This window comes from Mustela putorius, unplaced genomic scaffold (genome assembly GCF_011764305.1).
Source record: "Mustela putorius furo isolate JIRA1106 unplaced genomic scaffold, ASM1176430v1.1 tig00003859_pilon_pilon_pilon, whole genome shotgun sequence".
Classification (NCBI taxonomy): Eukaryota; Metazoa; Chordata; class Mammalia; order Carnivora; family Mustelidae; genus Mustela; species Mustela putorius.
The window spans coordinates 26,775,587-26,794,829 of NW_025422011.1; the positions used below are offsets into that span (position 1 = coordinate 26,775,587).

Genomic DNA, 19,243 nt, shown 5'->3' on the forward strand with positions numbered 1-19,243 from the left:
GTTTGTTTCCTTCATCTCTTTGGCACACAAAAGACCGATAAATGCTTCAGTCACTTTTGCTCCTCGCCTCCTGCCTCCCCAGTCTGAGTAGGCAAATCCACTCTTTGTGTAAAAAAAGATGTTGGGAAACTAAATTTTGATAACATTTATTATTGAACTGAATTTGGTTCCAAATTCAGACCAAAAATCCATTTAGTTATATTGGCATTGTATAGTGGCATTGCCTTTGGATCTACAGAGTTTTGAAATTTCTTAATTGATGTTCACTTTTGTATTTTAGACTTTTTTTCTTTAAAAAATATATCTCTTCTGCCTCTGATGTAACTTTTACAACTGTGGACTAACAGTGTTACAACTTAACTCAGGTATTCTTATAAAGCAGTGCCTGAAAAACTCCAGGAATGGCACAATCCTTTTCCCCAAATCACATTTAGTAGATTTTCTTATGTTTTGGTGTTTGTTTCTTTTCCCAGTGCCTTTTTAATCTTTACTTGGTTTAGATCCTTCAGTATTTTTTTTAAAGATTTTATTTTTTATTTTAGAGAGAGAGGAGGAGGAGGAGGAGGAGGAGGAGGAGGAACAGAGCAAGAGGGATAAACAGACTCCTTGCTGAGTGCAGAGCCTAATGTGGGGCTCAATCCCAGGACCCTGGGATCATGACCTGAGCCAAAATCAACAGACTGATCCACCCAGGCAACCCTAGATCCTTCAGTTTTTAAATTACTGATGGTCTTTATAACTAACTATATAAAATACATTTATTTATGGAATCAGGGTAGGAATTGTATTTTCTTTAGAACCTTTCAATTCCACTATGCTTGGTAATGTCTGGTTAGAACTGCCTGTGTGTAAGTTTGGAAATATAGTTTAGGACTCAAATGTAGCTCAGTTTTGGAGGTATGGGTGGTTTCTTTTCATACTCCTATTAATAGATAATTGGGAATTACTTATTTTTCTATATTAGGAAGAAATTTGGTAAACAATGTTGCTGTTGATTTCCTAGAAACTTAACTATAAACTCTCTGGAATAATTGTTAGCATGTAGATTTTAAATACTGTTTTGTAGAACTGGAATTCTACAGTTCTGTAGAAAATTCTGTAGAAAATTATTTTCCCATAAAATTTACTCAAAGCCCTTGACTCTGTGGCTTTTACTGAATATAAGTCTGGTAGAGATTTTCAAAAATTTGACTGAATTTTCAACTTAAAATTAAGTGGGAAAGTTTTATTTTACTGTCTTTATGCTATACAGAACTTTTCATTAATTTTGCTTTAAAATAATTTTCATTATTTCTTCATTAGTTATAACCAAAAGCGTTAGAATCTTCAGAAACAAATATAAGTTTCTCATTGATTTGTGCATTTGGATATTTATCATATGAAAGAAGAACATATGCTTAATATCAAAATTAAAGTTTATGATGATACAATGCTATAAGATTTAGACATTTTAATATTCTCCTCTATTTTTAGATGGATATTTTTGTGTTGTTTAGTTAATTACTAAGCAAAATTGTAAGTTTGTTTCTTCCAAAATGAGAAAAATTAGCATGACCTTGTAGCTTTTTTTTTTTTTTCTTAAAGATTACAAGTAGGCAGAGAGGCAGGCAGAGGGAGAGAGAGGGAAGCAGGCTCCCCGCTGAGCAGAGAGCCCGATGCGGGACTCAATTCTAGGACCCAGAGATCATGACCTGAGCCGAAGGCAGCGGCTTAACCCACTGAGCCACCCAGGCGCCCGACCTTGTAGCTTCTTAACTGGGAATTACATTTCATGGAAAATTGATTGACTATTTCTATAAATGTTATATTAAAATTTTCTCTTCAAAATACTCGAGAAATAAGGAGCATTTGTACAAGCTTTATGAAACTTAGATTACGTTGTTATGTTTACTCAATGAAGGGTCCATTATATCTGTATTTGTTTATATTGAATTTCTGCATGTGTTCAAAAGTGATGAACTGAACCTAATTATTCTATAGAATTGCATAATCCATATTTCAGGCTTACCAACAACATAAAATTCCATTAAATATGGAAAATATGAAGTTTATCAACTCTAGGGTTCTAATTACATAACAATATTTAGAAACTAACATTAGGTGACCATAAGTTATGACTGTGTTTGAGCTTACCTGGGATTGCCTGGTTTACACCTGTGTTCTTGATGTACTCATTCACAGTGTCTCCATTCATTTAAAAAATGTCCTCCTTTGAATGATGAATTATATGAATTAATTCATGTAATAGAATTCCTTTCCACCAGTATTTGTTGAAGCCTTACCATGTGTCTGTTTTAGAAGCTGGTGAAATAGCTAATAGTAAACAAATTAAAAGAAAAATATTATCAAGTAACTCAAAAGATTTTGTCGGCTATTGTTGCCAAAAAAGTGATCAGGTAAATTGTCTTTATTACTGAACATAACAAAAATAAAATATGTGCATAGTAATAGAGTACCACTGAAATCACAGTACAGTAAATATACAGAAAGACAATGAGATATCACCTCACACCTGTCAGAATGGCTAAATTCAACAACACAAGAAACAACATGTGTTGGTGAGGATGTGGAGCTCTCTTGCACTGTTGGTGGGAATGCAAGCTGGTGCAGCCACTTTGGTAAACAATATGGAGGTTCCTCAAAAAGTTAAGAATAGGGGCACCTGGGTGGCTCAGTGGGTTAAAGCCTCTGCATTTGGCTTAGGTCATGATCTCAGGGTCCTGGGATCGAACTCTGCATCAGGCTCTCTGCTCAGCTGGGAGCCTGCCTCCCCCCCCCCCCCCCGCCCCACCTCTCTGCTTGCCTCTCTGCCTACCTGTGACCTCTGTCTGTCAAACAAATAAATAAAATATATTTTTTTAAAAAGTTAAAAATAGGGACACCTGGGTAGCTCAGTTGGTTAAGCGGCTGCCTTCGGCTCAGGTCATGATCCTGGTGTCCTGGGATAGTCCCACATCAGGCTCCTTGCTCAGCAGGGAGCCTGCTTCCCTCTCTCTCTGCCTCTTCCCCTGTTTGTGCATGCACGCTCTCTCTCTCTCTCTCTCTCTCTCTGATAAGTAAATAAGAATCTTTTTTAAAAAGTTAAAAATAGAGCTACCCTATGATCTAGCAATTGCACTACTAGGTATTTACCCAAAGAATACAAAAATACTAATTCAAAAGGACAAATGCACCCCAATGTTTATAGCAGCATTATCTACAGTAGCCAAATTAGGGAAACAGCCCAAGTGTTGTTCATCGACTGATGAATGCCTAAGAAGATGTGGTATGACTTAGACATCAAAAAGAATGAAAACTTGCCATTTGCAACAACGTGGATGGAACTAGAGGGCATTATGCTAAGTGAAGTAAGTCAGAGAAAGATAAATGCCATGATTTCACTTATCTGTGGAATTTAAGAAAAAAGAAAAAAACAACAGATGATCATAGTGGAAGGGAAGGAAAATAAAATAAGATAAAAAGAGAGGGAGGCAAAGAGACTCTTAATTATAGGAAACAAACTGTGGGTTACCAGATGGGAGGTAGGTGCGGGGTTGGGGTAATTGGGTCATGGCATGAAGGAGGACACTTGATGGAAATGAGCCCTGTGTGTTATATACAACTGATGAATCACTAAATTCTACCCTGAAACTAATAATACATTACATGTTAACCAAATTGATTTTTAAATTAAAAAATTTTTAAAAATATGTGATGGGGATTAAGGAGTGCATTTATAATTAGCAGCACGTGTTGTATGAAATATATACTATATTGCACACTTGAAACCAATATTACACTGTATGTTAGCTAACTGGAATTTGAACAAAACTTTAAAAAGAAAAAATTGGTTCGGAGCAAAAAATAAATATTTACACAGAAAGGAACCTATCAACATTTTTTTTTTTAAGATTTTATTTATTATTTGACAGAGAGAGATCACTAGTAGGCAGAGAGGCAGGCAGAGAGAGAGAGAGGAGGAAGTAGGCTCCTGCTGAGCAGAGAGCCTGATGCGGGACTCGATCCCAGGACCCCGAGATCATGACCCGAGCCGAAGGCAGCGGCCCAACCCACTGAGCCACCCAGGCGCCCCCTATCAACATTTTTTAAAGAGATTAGAGATATGCTATAGATGTGTCAGTAAGATGTATCAGGTAAGAAAGTGCTGTTTTTATAAAGTCAATGAACAGTTAAAAATTTTCAACTTTGTTTTAAACTTGTAGGAGAAACAAGCTGCAACTTGTAGGAGAAACAAGCTGCAAATACCCATTTACTTAATTATAATTGTGGGGGGCAAGTAGAACAGAAATCTCAAATGAGGTTGCTTGTAGTTTGTTAAAGCTTATTAGTATACCTATTATTTTCTTAAACTGTAGATAGTGAATCAGCTGAACAAAATCTTCTTGGCTAGTGTAGGTATATAAAATAAAACGTGAGAAAGCTGGGTAGGGGGCATAGACTTTAAAGTATTGCAAGACACTGATTTGGATCAGTCTATAGGGATATAGTCAGGGTCATTCTTCCCACTGAATTTTGAAATGCAACCAAAGAATAGATTTTATCCATTAAAAAGTATGCTTTTTAAAAAAATTCCTCTAAAAAAGCTTTGGTGACATAAGGACAGCTGAATGAGTTGGCTAATCAATTGTATGTAACTCTTTTGGCAGTTCGTTCCTTGTTTTTTTTTTAAGATTTTATTTATTTATTTGACAGAGAGAAAGATCACAAGTAGGCAGAGAGGCAGGCAGAGAGAGAAAGGGGAGGCAGGCTCCCTGCTGAGCAGAGAGCCTGATGTGGGGCTCGATTCCAGGACCCTGAGATCATGACCAGAGTCGAAGGCAGAGGCCTAACCCACTGAGCCACCCAGGTGTCCCCAGCAGTTCTTTCTTTTGACAATTAAGAATTAGAACCTGATTATAGGTTCTGTAATCTCTGATTACAGTGTCTTGGCTTATAATTCAATTCTATTGAAAGAAGACTTACATATAATAATGTAAGTCCCTCTGAACTATTTCCTGTATAATTGCTTATATAATTATATATTATATAATTGCTTATATAATTCATGTAGTCTTTCAGTTGATTCTACCTTCTAAGTTATAGTTGGTATTCAGAGAAGTGTTGAAATTGTTTTTCACACGACTTAGAATTTAATTTGTAGGTGTAACAGCTTCTGAGTCCCTACTCAGAAATAAGTCCCTACTCATTTTCTTTTCTTTTAAAGAATTACTTATTTTATTATTTTTAAAATATATTTTTAAAAGATTTATTTATATGGGGGGGGCAAGGGAGAGGGAGAGAGAGAGAATCTTAGACAGACTCCCCGCTGAGCACAGCCCGAGCTGGGGCTTCATGTCCTAAGCCTGAGATCATGACCTGGGCTGGATGCTTAACCAGCTGAGGCCCCAGGCACCCCCTGAGTAGAGAATTTTCAAGTATATCTACATAGATTCAATCCTCTTAGTCATCAGATTTTATTTATTATTTACAAGATTTTAGATAATGTTGCACTGTAATTGTCCTAAATGTAGTTTTCCTTTTAATACCATTGTATCTGCCAACACAGTATTTAACTTGTAAAAAAATTGCAGAAGGACTTCATGAAGACTGTATGAAGTCATTGTCTTAAACTAGTTGTCTTTTCTTTCTTTCTTTCTTTTTTCCCTAGAAATGTTTATGGTTTACTGGAAAGAGCTTGGGCTTGGAGATCAGGTCTTCTAGCTTAGAATCACGGTTCTATTGGCTACAAACTCTGTTATCTTAGACATATTTTAACCTTATTTGCCTTATTTCCCCAAGTTTGTTGAAATGGGTAAAAATGCTAAATACTAACCCTAGTGCATAGGAAGTATTTGAACCATCATAGTGCTCAAAAAAATGTTTGTAGAATCTGAATCTACATTTCTTTAGTTTTCCAAATTTTATTATTTACCTCTTTTAATTGGCTTTGATTTTCTACTGCTTACATAGCAATGAAGATGGTTATTAATTTCAGGCAGTTAACAGTGGTAACTAACTGGAAGCAACTCAGATAAGGCTGAAATATTGCTGAAGTCTAGAGCAATTCTATCTGGTTTGTTAAAAAGAGCAATTCCTATCTCTAACTGTTCTGGGAACTAACAATTTAGATAGAGTTGGTTATGCGTTCACTTCAACTTTACTGAGCAAAATAAGTGGTAGGTACCATAGTTAAGATCTGTGCTTTGTCACAGAGATGAATATGACACACAGCCTGCCCTTCAGCAGCAGTCAGGTAGGAAGTACCCATCATGGCATCTCATTTCCTCTTCCTCCCCATCCCTTTTCCATAGAGAATTAGGAGTAACACTAAGATTCTTACCTAATTCACAGCAGAGGTTTAAAACCTGGTTGGGGAGCCAACAGAGTCCAGCAGGGAAGATGTGCTTGCGATCTGTGTGTTTGAAGAGCCTGTTACCTCTGCAGTTCCTCTGGGACTACTGATATTATAATGTTTTTTACAACCAAAGTTCTTTTTAAGTATCGCCCTTAAATGCAATGATTGCGATCATCTTGATGCCTTTTCAGACATTTGTCTCTTCAAAAGGTGCTGTCCAGCACTGCTGAGGTAATTTATCAGGACTATCCCATCAACTGTGGTATTCTATTCCTCATGAGGTTCAAATATTAATATATTTTTACCTTCTTGCCTCTGCATCAAATGGCTAGCTTTTTGCCTTCAAGTTAAAAAAGTAGAAATCCTTATTTTTTATTCATATGACAATTGTAAGGCCATAAATGTTTCAAAGTTACATAAGAAAGTGATTTTTATAAACTTCTTTTAAAGTTCCATTTGTAACCTGCAGTTATTGTTTGAAGTGATCCTCTTTTAAAACCTTGAACCAGGCTTTTCTGTGCATTTGTAAGAGAATGTCCCAGTATGAGAATAGGACATCCTGTTTGTGACTAAACTGGCTGAACAAACATACACTGACTTTTAAGTTAATTTTTAAAAGAAAAGGACTTAAAATATTTAGAACTATTTTGTTCACGTTTACATTAGCATGTTAAAGATCATCCTGTGGTGAGACAAGCTTGATCATTTCTGAACCGAGGTTTTAATTGTCTTTCTTCCTTTCTTTGGTCTTCCTTAATTTTTGTGCCTTGAATATTATGGCTTTTACATGAGAAACATTAGATAACCTTCAAAAAAGCTTTTTGAACATAATGTATTTTTATAGTGAGATGATGATAGCACCTATTGTACCAGAAATCAATGTTAATGTCAAAATTGAGAATGAAGAGAATTTGCTACTCATCCAGCTGTATTCAGCTATGAAAGAACAATCAAAGAAACCACGATTTCAGAAACAGTATGAAATTTCCATTTCCATTTTCCCTTCTACAAATTCACCCTCTGAGTTTGTAAATGCGTGGATTCTATAATTCTGGCGAGTTATCTGATCAGATACTTAGTACTGTAATTTGGGTATCTGTGAACTCAGTGATTATGTAAAAATACAAATAAACAATCTTCTTTTGTTGTTGTTTCAGGTCGTTTTAATGTAAAGTTTTTAGCAAACCTTCCCAGTAGCAGCCAGGTCCACTGGGATGTTCTGATACCTACAGACAACAGTGGGGAAGAAGGTGGTCTGGACTGGGCTCTCAAGATTGCTGATCAAGTTAATTAAGGGCAGAGCTGAGGTCGGGATTTAAGGAGGAGCCAAAAGGGCCACTAAAAGCCAGAGAACAAATATGTTGGGGGAAATCTAACACTCCAATATTTGAGAGTTCAGGTCCACATACTAGGTCTGGTGGAGTTTTAAACAGGAATCCAGATGGGGAGATCTGAACACCAGGAGTTTAGAATTTGAAGGAAATACAATTAGATGGATAAAAGAGAAAGAGACTAAGAGAGTGAGAGATTGGATTAGTAATGGAAAGCAACTACAGATAATGGGAGATATTTGTGTTTTATGCTGAAAGGTCAGAAGAGCTTTGTGTTAGTGGTTTGAGCTATCTTAAAGAACAAAAGGTATCCTAGATCCTTCCCTAGGTAAATTCTTTCATTTTAGTAAGGACCTCAGGAACATTGTATTTAAAATAAAACAAAACAAAACAAACAAAAAAAAAAACAAAGAAAAACAACAACAGCAACAAAACTCAAAAAGAATTTCAGCTACTTTTTCTGGGTGAAGTTGTTTTGAGAAGGTAGATTATTTAAGAGTACTATTCTCCATTTATCATACGGTTAAGAGGACAGAGTCTTTGGCCCAACTGCCCGATTTTTGAATCTTAGATATATGATTTAAGAGCTTAGAACTTGGACAAATTGCTTGACCTTTTTTATGCTTTAGTTCCTTCATCTTTAACATGGAGATAACAATATGACGTACTGCATAGGATTGTCGTGAGGACTCAGTGAGTTGATATATATATCTAAAGCTCTTCCTAACACAAAGCAATTCTGTGTAAGTTTAAGCAATTATTATTAAACAATGAGGCATATTGTGCTAAGGCAGGGGTTCCCTTGATCTACACTAGGCAAGTTGTAAATGCACCCTGGAAGTGGGCAAGCATATGGTGTGCTTCTACAGGCAACTGTCCTAAGCCTTAGTTGTATCAAGCAGATTCCTCAGTCCTTGCTAGGAACACTTCCTCGACTTCTCCAGGTGACTTCCTCTTGGCTAGCCCCTGACTATCTCAGTCTGCGGCCACACTGCACCTTACGGCAGCAGCACACTTCTTGTGTCCAGATACCTGAGCGTATTTCTCAGCCTTTCGTTGGTGTTGTAAATTTTGTATCTGGAATGTTTGGGAATGCCATGGTCTGCATAATCTTTGTACTTGGGCTGGAACGGCGAGGCCATATGCTTATTGAGGAGAGAGGGTTTGGGAAATAAAACAGAGCAGAGGATCTTAACTGCCAGGCTGGGTGCTAATTTCTTGAGTAATTCCAGGCATATCACTAAAGTCAAGATCTATTTATACATCTATAAGTTTTCAAAGTTCAGTTTACTTACCTCTTTGGTTGTCTAATTGCCTAGCCTTGCTTTTAAAATTATTTTTGTAAACAAAGTCTTACTGAGCAATTGTGGATTTCTAAGCCTTATGTGGCATTAAAATTCTAGGTCCCTTAGAGCATTCCTCCTAACTTTTAGAAATTTCCTGCTATGTATTCTAACTCTGAGATGAGGGAAGATACTTCTTCATTCACTTCCAGATTTCCTTGGATTAGGAATCAGAAGACCTGAATGCATGTCCAATCCAATGCTCTCGCTTGGTCAACTTTCTTTAATTTCCGAAAGCTTTGTTTTTCATCTGCGACATGGAAGTAATAATGCAACATTTAAGATAAATATTAAAAAAGATAACACATAAATTCTTATTTAAGACAATATTTTGTTAAAGAAGACCTGTTCTTCTTAATCTTTCCTTTCCTAGTTTCTAATTCTAGTGGAGTTTCTCAATAAAGAACCAATCCTATACAGCAATTATTGAAACAATCTTCTGAATTTTTCCCCCCTAAAAGACCAAAGAACTCAATGTTTCTGAAAGGCCAGAAATTACTCTTTTTCTGTAAGAATTGTGGAGATGTAGCCATTGACTGATTATCATCCATAGAGAGCAGTAATGTAAAGGCAGCCTGTCTTATACTGAAGGAGAGATGTTTCAGGATACCTTCATTTCCGGATCCCAAAAAGATGGGCCAATAAAGCACAATGGGCTGAAGGCCCAGCTGTGAGGTTAGGAGCCTAGATGGCAGAATTCCATGGATTGTTCTTGCTCTTTTGGGATCTGCAACATGAATAGACCTCAGTTGATCCAGGAATAGACTTCCTTTTGCAGCTAGAGAGAGAGGAAGCTGAGGGAGAGGTGAGTGTGCCTGGAATAGACAGGGAGTTTGATCTTAATATAGGGAGTTCCTGGGTATTCTTATCTTGTTTGTACACAATAGATTTTAATGACTTTTTAAATGAGAGTTGTTTGCATTTTAGGAAGGAAATTCTCATATATTTGGTGGAAAAACAACAACAACAGCAACAAAAACAACAACCCAGAAACAAGCAAAAACGGCCTGTACCTCAGTCCATGAGCCACATTTCTTGTGTAGTGGTCCCTAAGTGATTCCTAAGAGCACAATTGCTGCTTTTATTAAACTTTTTATTTACTAAGGAATGGACAGTAGCATATGGGAGCAATGACAATAGCTGACTGATGAGAAAACAAAGAAATTCCAGTATTTTGCTGTTTTGAAAAAAGTCATTCAGAATTTAGTCATATTGGTTCAGCCGTTGTAACCAAAGACTGATAAGATAATAGAGGTCTTTGTGGTGGTTTTGTACTGAAATCCTTTATCTTTATGATGCACTGGGGCCCTTTAGAGTAGAAAGCTTTTAAAACTGCTGTTGGATTCAGAACTCAAATTAGCTGCTGGTACACTGGGACAGGGTTTCCTTTCTCAGGCAGTCGCCACAAAGTAACTTTTATCAGGGGACCTTCTGATAGATTGTTAGTTTCTCCAGCTCACCCTATTTATTTTTTGTTGACTTTTTACTGCCCTATTTTGTGACATTTAAAAGAAGGCTCTATCAAAAAAGGCCAGTGCTAACTGGTGGACTGTGCTTGTGAAGTGCAGACATCACAGCCCATCTGATGTGTGAGGAGGCTGCGGGAGCACAGCACTTGAACCGGGTTACCTGTGGGCAGACAAGATCAAATGCAGCTTTCCTTTATGACTAGCATTGTATCTGGGCTTTCTTCTCAAACAATGTCCATTAAAAAAAAAAAAAAATTAGAACTAACCAGGGAATTCACTCTTAAGAGCTCGGCTTTTCAACTTAATTTAAAATCTTTCTGGATTGTTGACTGAGTTCTTTGGTTGATGCTGCTTTGAAATTACTGTTAAGTGCTTTAATCTTTCCAGGATTGATGTGGAAAAGTGTATCTCCATCAGAACTCCACTCCAGCGTCACTGCCAGCCCTCCCCATCGTTCCAAACACAGACACTGTCAGTTAACCAGGCTTTTTGTCATTTCATTGTTAAGTCCCATTAAGCTTATTACAGGAATGTGCAATCCAGTGACAGAACATGGTCAGGTGGAAGTCTTATTTTAAGTTCCGTGGAAACAATTCTAGAGACAACAGTTTGTTGATATTAGTTTTATTTGGCTTGAGAAACATTGTGTTTTACCACCAGTGCCCTTCATTTCATAAGAATGAAGAGATAAAAGCTGTGTGGAGAAATTCACAGAATTTAATTTGGCCATCTCTGCGAGGGAGCCTTTACCTTCCTTCTCTTTCTCAGTCTCTCTGTCTTTCCACTGCTATGCTTGTTTCTGGTTTTTTTCATTAGGAAAATTTAGTTGTCCCTAGTAGCCGTGATCCACTCTCAGGGGCCAGCCATAAAGAGAGTGACCTGTGTGAAATTTTTACATTGCAAAAGTCCTAGGCATGAGAATATTGTAAAAGAGGTGGGGTCCATCTCTACTTAGTAAAGTGCACTGCAAGGTGCCTGCCTTTTCCAGATGTGGAATCTTTAGTGACCTCCCGATGCCCAGTCTCATTTCTAGCACTATGGACTGTAACTGTGGGAGAAATTAACTAGCAGATTATGGTGCTAACTTCTGTGAACTGAGGTTTAAAAAAAAAAAAAAGACTAAATTTTAAACTTGGTTTTTATTTTTAGTTTTTCATTCTATATCAAGAAGGGATTTATCCTAGTTAATCTTTTTATTATACCTAAATTCTCCTCAATTTTGAGGTTTCTTTGTTGGTTTGGGGCCTCCAGACAGGTAGTTATAGTTTGTAAAGTTAATAAAAAGAGCCTATTTTAGTTCATTTTCCCCCCAAATTCTTCAAATTTTTACCAAAAAGGGCTAGAGGGCTGATTTTGAAACGTTATAGTGAAAGATGGCATTTGAAAACTTTTGATGAGGGAAATTGCTGCCGTATTTACATTTTGAAAAGTGTTTCCTTATTTACGCACTATTGACTTCCTATTGAGACTCAAAATTTTAAGTACAACTGGTAAAGAATTCAATGGATCAAACTCAGTAAATCTGAAGTCACGGGAATAAAGGCCCCTAAGAAAAAAATGTGTCAATTTTAAAGGTCTTTCCTAACTGAAGACCATTTTGTGATAGAGCCAAAGGTTAATAAAATCAGTAGTGAATGTAGCAATTTTACAGATAAGCTATTCACAACAAGTGTAGTTACTTGAATAAAAAGCTAATTCAGTTCTAAAATGCCACATGCAGTAGCAGTGAATAGCTGCTTTTAGGTGCTTTCTGGAGGAGGATAAAATACAGAATCACGGCACTCTTCTCTTCCAGCGTCCCTGGCTGCCTGTAAATTGCTGTGAATGGGGCTGTGGGCTGACAGGCTCTATTAAGACAAACTGCCTTTCTCATCGGAGAGATAAAATAAATCAGGTGTTTAGTCAAATTAAAATACTTCAGCTGGAGCAGGCCCTGGGGAGCACTGATCCACCTGACTAATCTGAGAGAAACTCAAGACAGATGTGGTTTGGGGATAAAGACGACCCCATGGAAAAAAAAAAAAAAAAAAAACCTGCTGCACTGTCTTTGGAGTTGGAGAATAGATACAGTTTACAGCAGAGAGTGTCGGGCGCGCACTGTGTGCGATATTGGATAAAAGCAGGCACGTTGACTTGTAGAGAAGCTGTGTACAGAAGCTTTTTTGCTGGTTCCTTCTTTGCAGTTTATGAAACTACCTCTGTTTTTGTGTGGGAGAGACTTTCCTGGCAATGCTTTTTAGAGATTTTGAGATAGCCTGAAGGATGTGAAGCAGACGACAGTTAGGCAGCTACTGATGACCTCTGCTGGCCTGGTCACATCCTCTGGATCTGAGCTCCTCTTCCAAGTTGAGTTTATCAAAACTCAAAACACCATTTAAGATAAGACTTTTTACATTGAGTTAAGTTACCTCATAAGAGCATTCTATATGATCATTTGCCTTGAACATAATCGGATAGTATTTAGGTAGCCTGACCGTGCCCCATAATTTGTCTACATGTTCAACAGCTCTGGCAGTTGTACAGGTCTTCCTCGACTTATGATGGAGTGACGTTCATCTTCAGTTGAAAATATCGTTAAGTCCGAAATAATCTGCTGAACGGAGCACAGCCTAGCCTGCCTTCGGTGTGCTCAGAACACTTATGTTATCCTACACTTGGGCAAAATTGTCTAACATCAAGACTATTTTATAATTATGTGTTGACTGTCTCATGTAATTTAATGAATAACATCCCCAAGTGAAAAACAGAATGGTCATATGGGTGCAGTACGATTGAAGTGCATTGGTTGTTTGCCCCCATGATTGTGTGGCTGAGTGGGAGCTGATGGTCTCTGCCTCTGCCCAGCAGCTGGAGAGACTATTGTTCCCTGTTGCACCGGATCCGTATCACTTTTGCACCATCATAAAATCAAAAAACTCTAAGTTGAACCATTATAAGTTAAGGACTGTCTATAGGGTTTTGTGGGGGTTTTTTTGGTTTTTTTTTTTTTTTGGTTTTGTTTTGTTTTGCCAAAGCAAAGTTATATATTCAATTAAACTAGTAATTTTTGAGTTGAAAAAACTTGTGTTCACAGGTTGATCGATCAATGTGATTGAGATTCAATGTTATTTTTATTACAGAGGCATAAACATTTGCTGTTAATTAAAACAAAAATCCAGTACCACAGGTTTTAAATACCTTGGTTTAAACCACTATATACAAATAAATACAATGGGTATAAAACAGAAAAATGATAACCTGTATGCACACACACATGCCCATGCATATTGGAACAAAGTGGCCTACACTTTTAGAGAGTATAAGCTATTGTATGGTGTAAATTGATCTCTCCTTAATTTGACTCACAAGAGACTAATATCTATCTATCTATATGTATGTATGTATATTTATCTAGATATATATCTGTATCTAGATTTATCTATCTATATTTATCTCTATGTATAGATAGATATATAAATTCTCCATTGAGGGAGGAATTTGAGACTTGTTTTGCTACTATATTTCATTCCAACTGCATTCATTATGCCACTCATATCTATTCAAAATATATATATGTGCTCCTCAAATTAAGGAAAAGAGAGTGACAGTCTCATATGAATGCCTAAAATTTCCACTTAAAAATATTGCTCTCTGGCTTGCTTTTTTGAAAAGTTTATTTAGATGTCACTGAATTTTTACAATCATCCAGCTTGAATATCATTAATGATTTATAAAAAGCTTCAGTTCAGTGGTGGTATTCTGTAAGTGCAGGTATACATGTCTATTAGCACTGGAAACACCAGTGCATTTATAGACCTGTTGGTTTCACCTTGAGCAGAGGAAGCTATGGAGACAGATGTTATCCTCAGCTTCTCTATTTCCTGCATAGAGGAAAAATGGGACTATATTGAAGATTGTTAAAACAACATTGTTTAACTTGGGAGAAGAGGAGAACTTCCAGTCTGTTGGGGGATCTAAGTGCTGAATCCTGCCCTTGTATTGGTCCTTGCCCAAAGTTTCCTATAAATGCTCTTCTTTATTAACGAAGTACAGTGACTTTCCCAGATCTATTAACCCTTCTCTTAAATCACTGCATATAGATAGGTATAGAAAGAAAATTACTGGTAGATCAGAATATTGCCAAAAATATATGTAATAAAATGTGTGTATAGCTTAATGATCTATTATAAATTTCCAAACTATTTCCCACACCATAGCTAGATTGACCACATCATTCATCCCTTATCTAAAATACTGTAGTGAGGGGCGCCTGGGTGGCTCAGTGGGTTAAAGCCTCTGTCTTTGGCTCAGGTCATGATCTCAGGGTCCTGGGATTGAGCTCCGAATTGGGCTCTCTGCTCAGTAGGGAGCCTGCTTCCCCTCCTCTCTCTGCCTGCCTCACTGCCTACTTTTGATCTCTGTCAAAAAAGTAAATAAAATCTTTAAAAAAAAAATACTGTAGTGATTTCGAAATACTCTTGGAATAAATATGAAGTTTATTAAGCATGGTAATTAGGGCCTGAATGGTGTGTGAACTTTTCCTACTTTGTCTGGTACTCTACTCCTTGCTTGAATTTTACTTGCTCAAATTTTGCTATCTTCTTTCAACTTCTGGAACACACTGGAACTCTTCCTCCCCCACCGTGTCAGGGCTTTTGCCTATTTTGTTTCTGCTGTAAAGCTCCTTGACCACCCTCCAACTCTTTGACTAGTTTCTTCTATTCATACTACTCTTAATTTGCTACTTTTTCCTTCTATCTTTCTTACACTTGGGCCTCCCAAACTTGTTTAAACTTTCCCCCAAATACCTATCATTTTGTCATACTTTTTAAGTTATAGTCTACATTAAAATATGTAATTTCTTGTTTAAGCTGTCTCCCTACTTTAGGACTACAAAGTGCATGAGAGTAGGGAATTCTGTCTGCTTTTTTCTTGCCATGGTGTCAGTATCCTTAGTTCTATATAGTACCTGACACATAGCTGCCACTCAGGAAGTATTTTTTTTTCAATGAGAAATGAATAAAATGAGTAAATAAATACATTTCATATTTATTTTGTATTTTCTCATTCATATATATACATTTATGTGTCTATATGTGTGTGTGTGTGTGTGTATATATATATATATATATAAACACATGAATTAATTGAGCTTGTTGCAATTTTGAAGAAATTTTATGATTCCTTCTGGGAACCTGCTTTTGTATTTTAATATTTCTAGATCAAGAAGTTCTTTTTTACCAAGCTAAAACCCTTAATTGCTGAAATAAAAGCTCATTAAAAATAATCAATTCCAGGGGCACCTGGGTGGCTCAGTGGGTTAAAGCCTCTGCCTTTGGCTCTGGTCCCAGGATCCTGGGATCGAGCCCGGCATCGGGCTCTCTGCTCAGCAGGAAATCTGCTTCCCTCTCTCTCTCTCTCTCTCTCCCTGCCTGCCTCTCTGCCTACTTGTGATCTCTGTCTGTCAAATAAATAGATAAAATCTTAAAAAAAAAGAAATCAATTCCAGTAGCTGGAAAGAACAGCTGAATATAGTATTTGTGCCTTTGTCAGTAGAACACATTTTCTAACATCATCTCACTATCTAATTTTTCTTCTAATTTTGAGTTTAGGCCATCTTTCAATTCAGTGAATCTTTAAGGACATGGGGTATTAGCTGTTTGTTTGTTTCTTTATTTTTTAAGGACTTGAATTGGCATTACAAACCCCAAGGTAGTCCTTAAGTGCCATAACTTCTCTGCTGACATCAGTTTTACCTTCTGGGAATCATATATTAGCAAGGACTCACCGACATCCTCTGAAGGCTCCCTTTGTCCATGGGGGGCACTTGGAAAATAGAACCACTGCTAATTGAAATAGTGTTAGTTTCTCAAATTGCCCTGGTGCTTTCTTAGAAGGAATGAGGGGGATTTCATAAGGCGTTTGGAGGTCTCCTCTTACACACACACACACACACACACACATTGGCAATCTTTGTCCCCTTTGACAGCTGGTGGCATCTTTCTGAAAAGCTTTCAAATCATAGATCATTTCTTCATAATGAAACCTGTGTGGCTCAAATACAGTGGGTTGAAATTCTTATCTTATGCTGTGGTAAATACTCTAATTTAGATTCACAAAAGGATTCTGTACCCTTTACTTAGGAGAGCTGTGCAATTTGCCCATAAAAAGACTGTTCAGCACCATTAGTGCATACCATAAGTGTTCAGCGACACCGTATTCATTAAACAGCATATCCTTATGCATAACCTTTTCAACTTCACACATGTTTTTTTCCCTTTGAAGAATGACAAATGACAAAACGGTGAAGGAGCCTCCTAAGCAACATTGTTGCCTTTAAAGATGAACTTGAGAACTTTAGTTTGATGCCCTCACAGGGGGGAAAAATCAGATTCAATCCTTTCTTACCTGAGGCAAGGGAGTTTTGTTTTTTTGTTTTTGTTTTCCCCTCTCTCTGTAGAACTCATTCCATAGCCAAGAGAATAGCTTCTGACTTCAGAGACAGGTCCTTACACAACAGAAAAGTTTTATGAGAGCAATGGTTGGAAAATTCCTTAAATTACACTTATTAAGCACCTACTAGGTCTCAGATCCTGTGTTAGTCACTGAGGTAGAGATAACTAATATTATAGAATATTAACAGAATCTATACTTTCTAATCTTTGGTGTTAAACATCATAGGTTTCCTTAGCTTGATCAGATAGATTTGGTAGGGGTAAGGGGTGAGGAGGAGGAATCCGATAAAAGGGTGAGGATGGGGGTAAATTCTGCTTTTTGTTTTGTTTTGGTTTAAAGAGCAAGAGGGAAGAGTGAGAATTTTATTGTGATATTACTTTTTCTTGGCAGGGGCGATGACTAACTTGTGTTCATTCCATCCATATTCTGTAGCGTTCCTACACTCACAGTAACCTCCAGTTACTGTCCCGGATCATTAAGTGCCTTCAGGTAGTCCCTTTCTAAATCTGCCCTCCCCCCTTTCCCCAATTCATTCAGACTTTTCTCAAACTTGTGAGCTATCTTCTCACTTCCATTTCAGGTACACCTGAGAGCCTGGCAGAAAAAGAACGGCAGCTCTCTACTATGATTACCCAGCTGATCAGTTTACGGGAGCAGCTCCTGGCAGCGCATGATGAACAGAAGAAACTGGCAGCCTCACAAATTGAGAAACAACGGCAGCAAATGGACCTTGCTCGCCAACAGCAAGAACAGGTGAGCCCTGCAAAAGGAGCTGATGAACTGGAGATGTGGAATGTGCCAAGCTCAGGGAGTAATCACATTGATTGGCTTATTTGTCATAAGCATTCCTGAAAAAAAAAAAAGAGAGAGAGAGAAGGAAAGAAAGGAAGAAGCCTTCTAAAAATCCAGGGTCTTCAAGAATACTGAGATGGTATGTGAAGGACAAAGAAAGGCATCATAGCAACCGGGCATAACTGCAGTGAGAACATTGTTCCAGAACATTTGGATTTGATTAATTACTTAGGGACTTACTCACGTGGGCATCACACATATTCCTCATGTTGACCAAGAGTTATTCCAAGCTTAACCAAGAGTAAGTTGCTTCTCTCCAGGCCTTACTCTTCTTATCCAGAAAAGGAGGGTCCTGGTCTAGAAAATCTTCGAGGATCTTTAAGCTTACTGGTCTCATGATATTCTCTGACTATAAAGCTGGGGTAGCCGTAGGTCTCAGTTTTCCCAGAATAGCCCTGGCTAATGCCTGTTTTCCAGAATGATTATTAATAACCCCCTATTCCACTTGGAAAAGTTGTCCTGGTTTGAATGATAAATTATATAAATTATATGGTCACTCTATTTATAGCATAGGTAAATTCATTGAAAACAAATTAGCACATGGCTTCTCTAAGAATTTGATTTCATAGATTTAGATGTGAGAAGGAAGAAGAAAAAGCAAAGTTTAAATATATATCTTTTAAAAAATATATCACTTTCCCAAATGTTTTTCCTGTCTCACAAGAGTACATTAATCTAACAACAATCATCCTATAGAGTAGTCCCTGATGCTTTAGATCAGACAGACCCAAATTAATGTGCAGTTTTTAGGAATCTGACATTATTACTGGAATTATCTTTTCAGTTAAATGTATTTTATAGGGGTATATAGAGCAATATATGCTCTGTTGATTTTAATGAGTTGTGACGTCTGGTATTTTATATGCTTGAATATTTGCCCACATGTAGGAATATGGACTCAGCCCCTAATGGAAAATAACATAAAGGAACACTGTAAAAAATCAGAAGTTAGAATGTCATTTAGCCATCCAGAGATGACACAGTAATTAACTATTGACACTTGTGAATAAGCTAGCACAAATTAATCTTGACACATTTGCAGACGAGTGATATCTTACAGTGAACACTTTGTAATTATATTTCAAAATGAAAATTAAATGACACTTAAAACTAGGTTGTCATGCTCAATGAAGCGAGCATGTAGCTCAACCGATTGGCAAATAAAATTCAGAATTTGAGCCACATGGTGCTTATGTACCATACTTCACTGTGTCAAAGCCATACGTCTAGAGTGGATGATAGTAATTGCACTGTGGTGTTTTGGATGCATTTCTATGCAGCACTTTATCATTTAGGAGGGACCATCAGTATTAGATACCTAGTAGTGTTTCACTGGTTTGCTAAGAGGGAATAAATATTCAGAGGATCCAGCATCTATACCTAGAGTTGCCGAGTTGTCCGTCTCTGATTTGAATGGTGACAAGCAGACTGGGCCTTTCCAGTCTGATTAGACACAGTTTCCATTTTGCTTAAGAAGCT

General features: G+C 37.3%; 1 protein-coding gene across 18 annotated transcripts in view; it reads left to right on the forward strand.

Moving 5' to 3' along the window:
• SOX6 (SRY-box transcription factor 6) overlaps nucleotides 1–19,243 on the forward strand; it is a 609,548-nt gene that overhangs the window by 393,315 nt on the left and 196,990 nt on the right. For all 18 annotated transcript variants that reach the window (XM_045066197.1, XM_045066194.1, XM_045066196.1 and 15 more), the window contains one exon: nucleotides 17,493–17,665. In XM_045066197.1, the coding sequence (XP_044922132.1) occupies nucleotides 17,493–17,665 (173 nt within the window). The remainder of the gene's footprint in view (nucleotides 1–17,492; nucleotides 17,666–19,243) is intronic.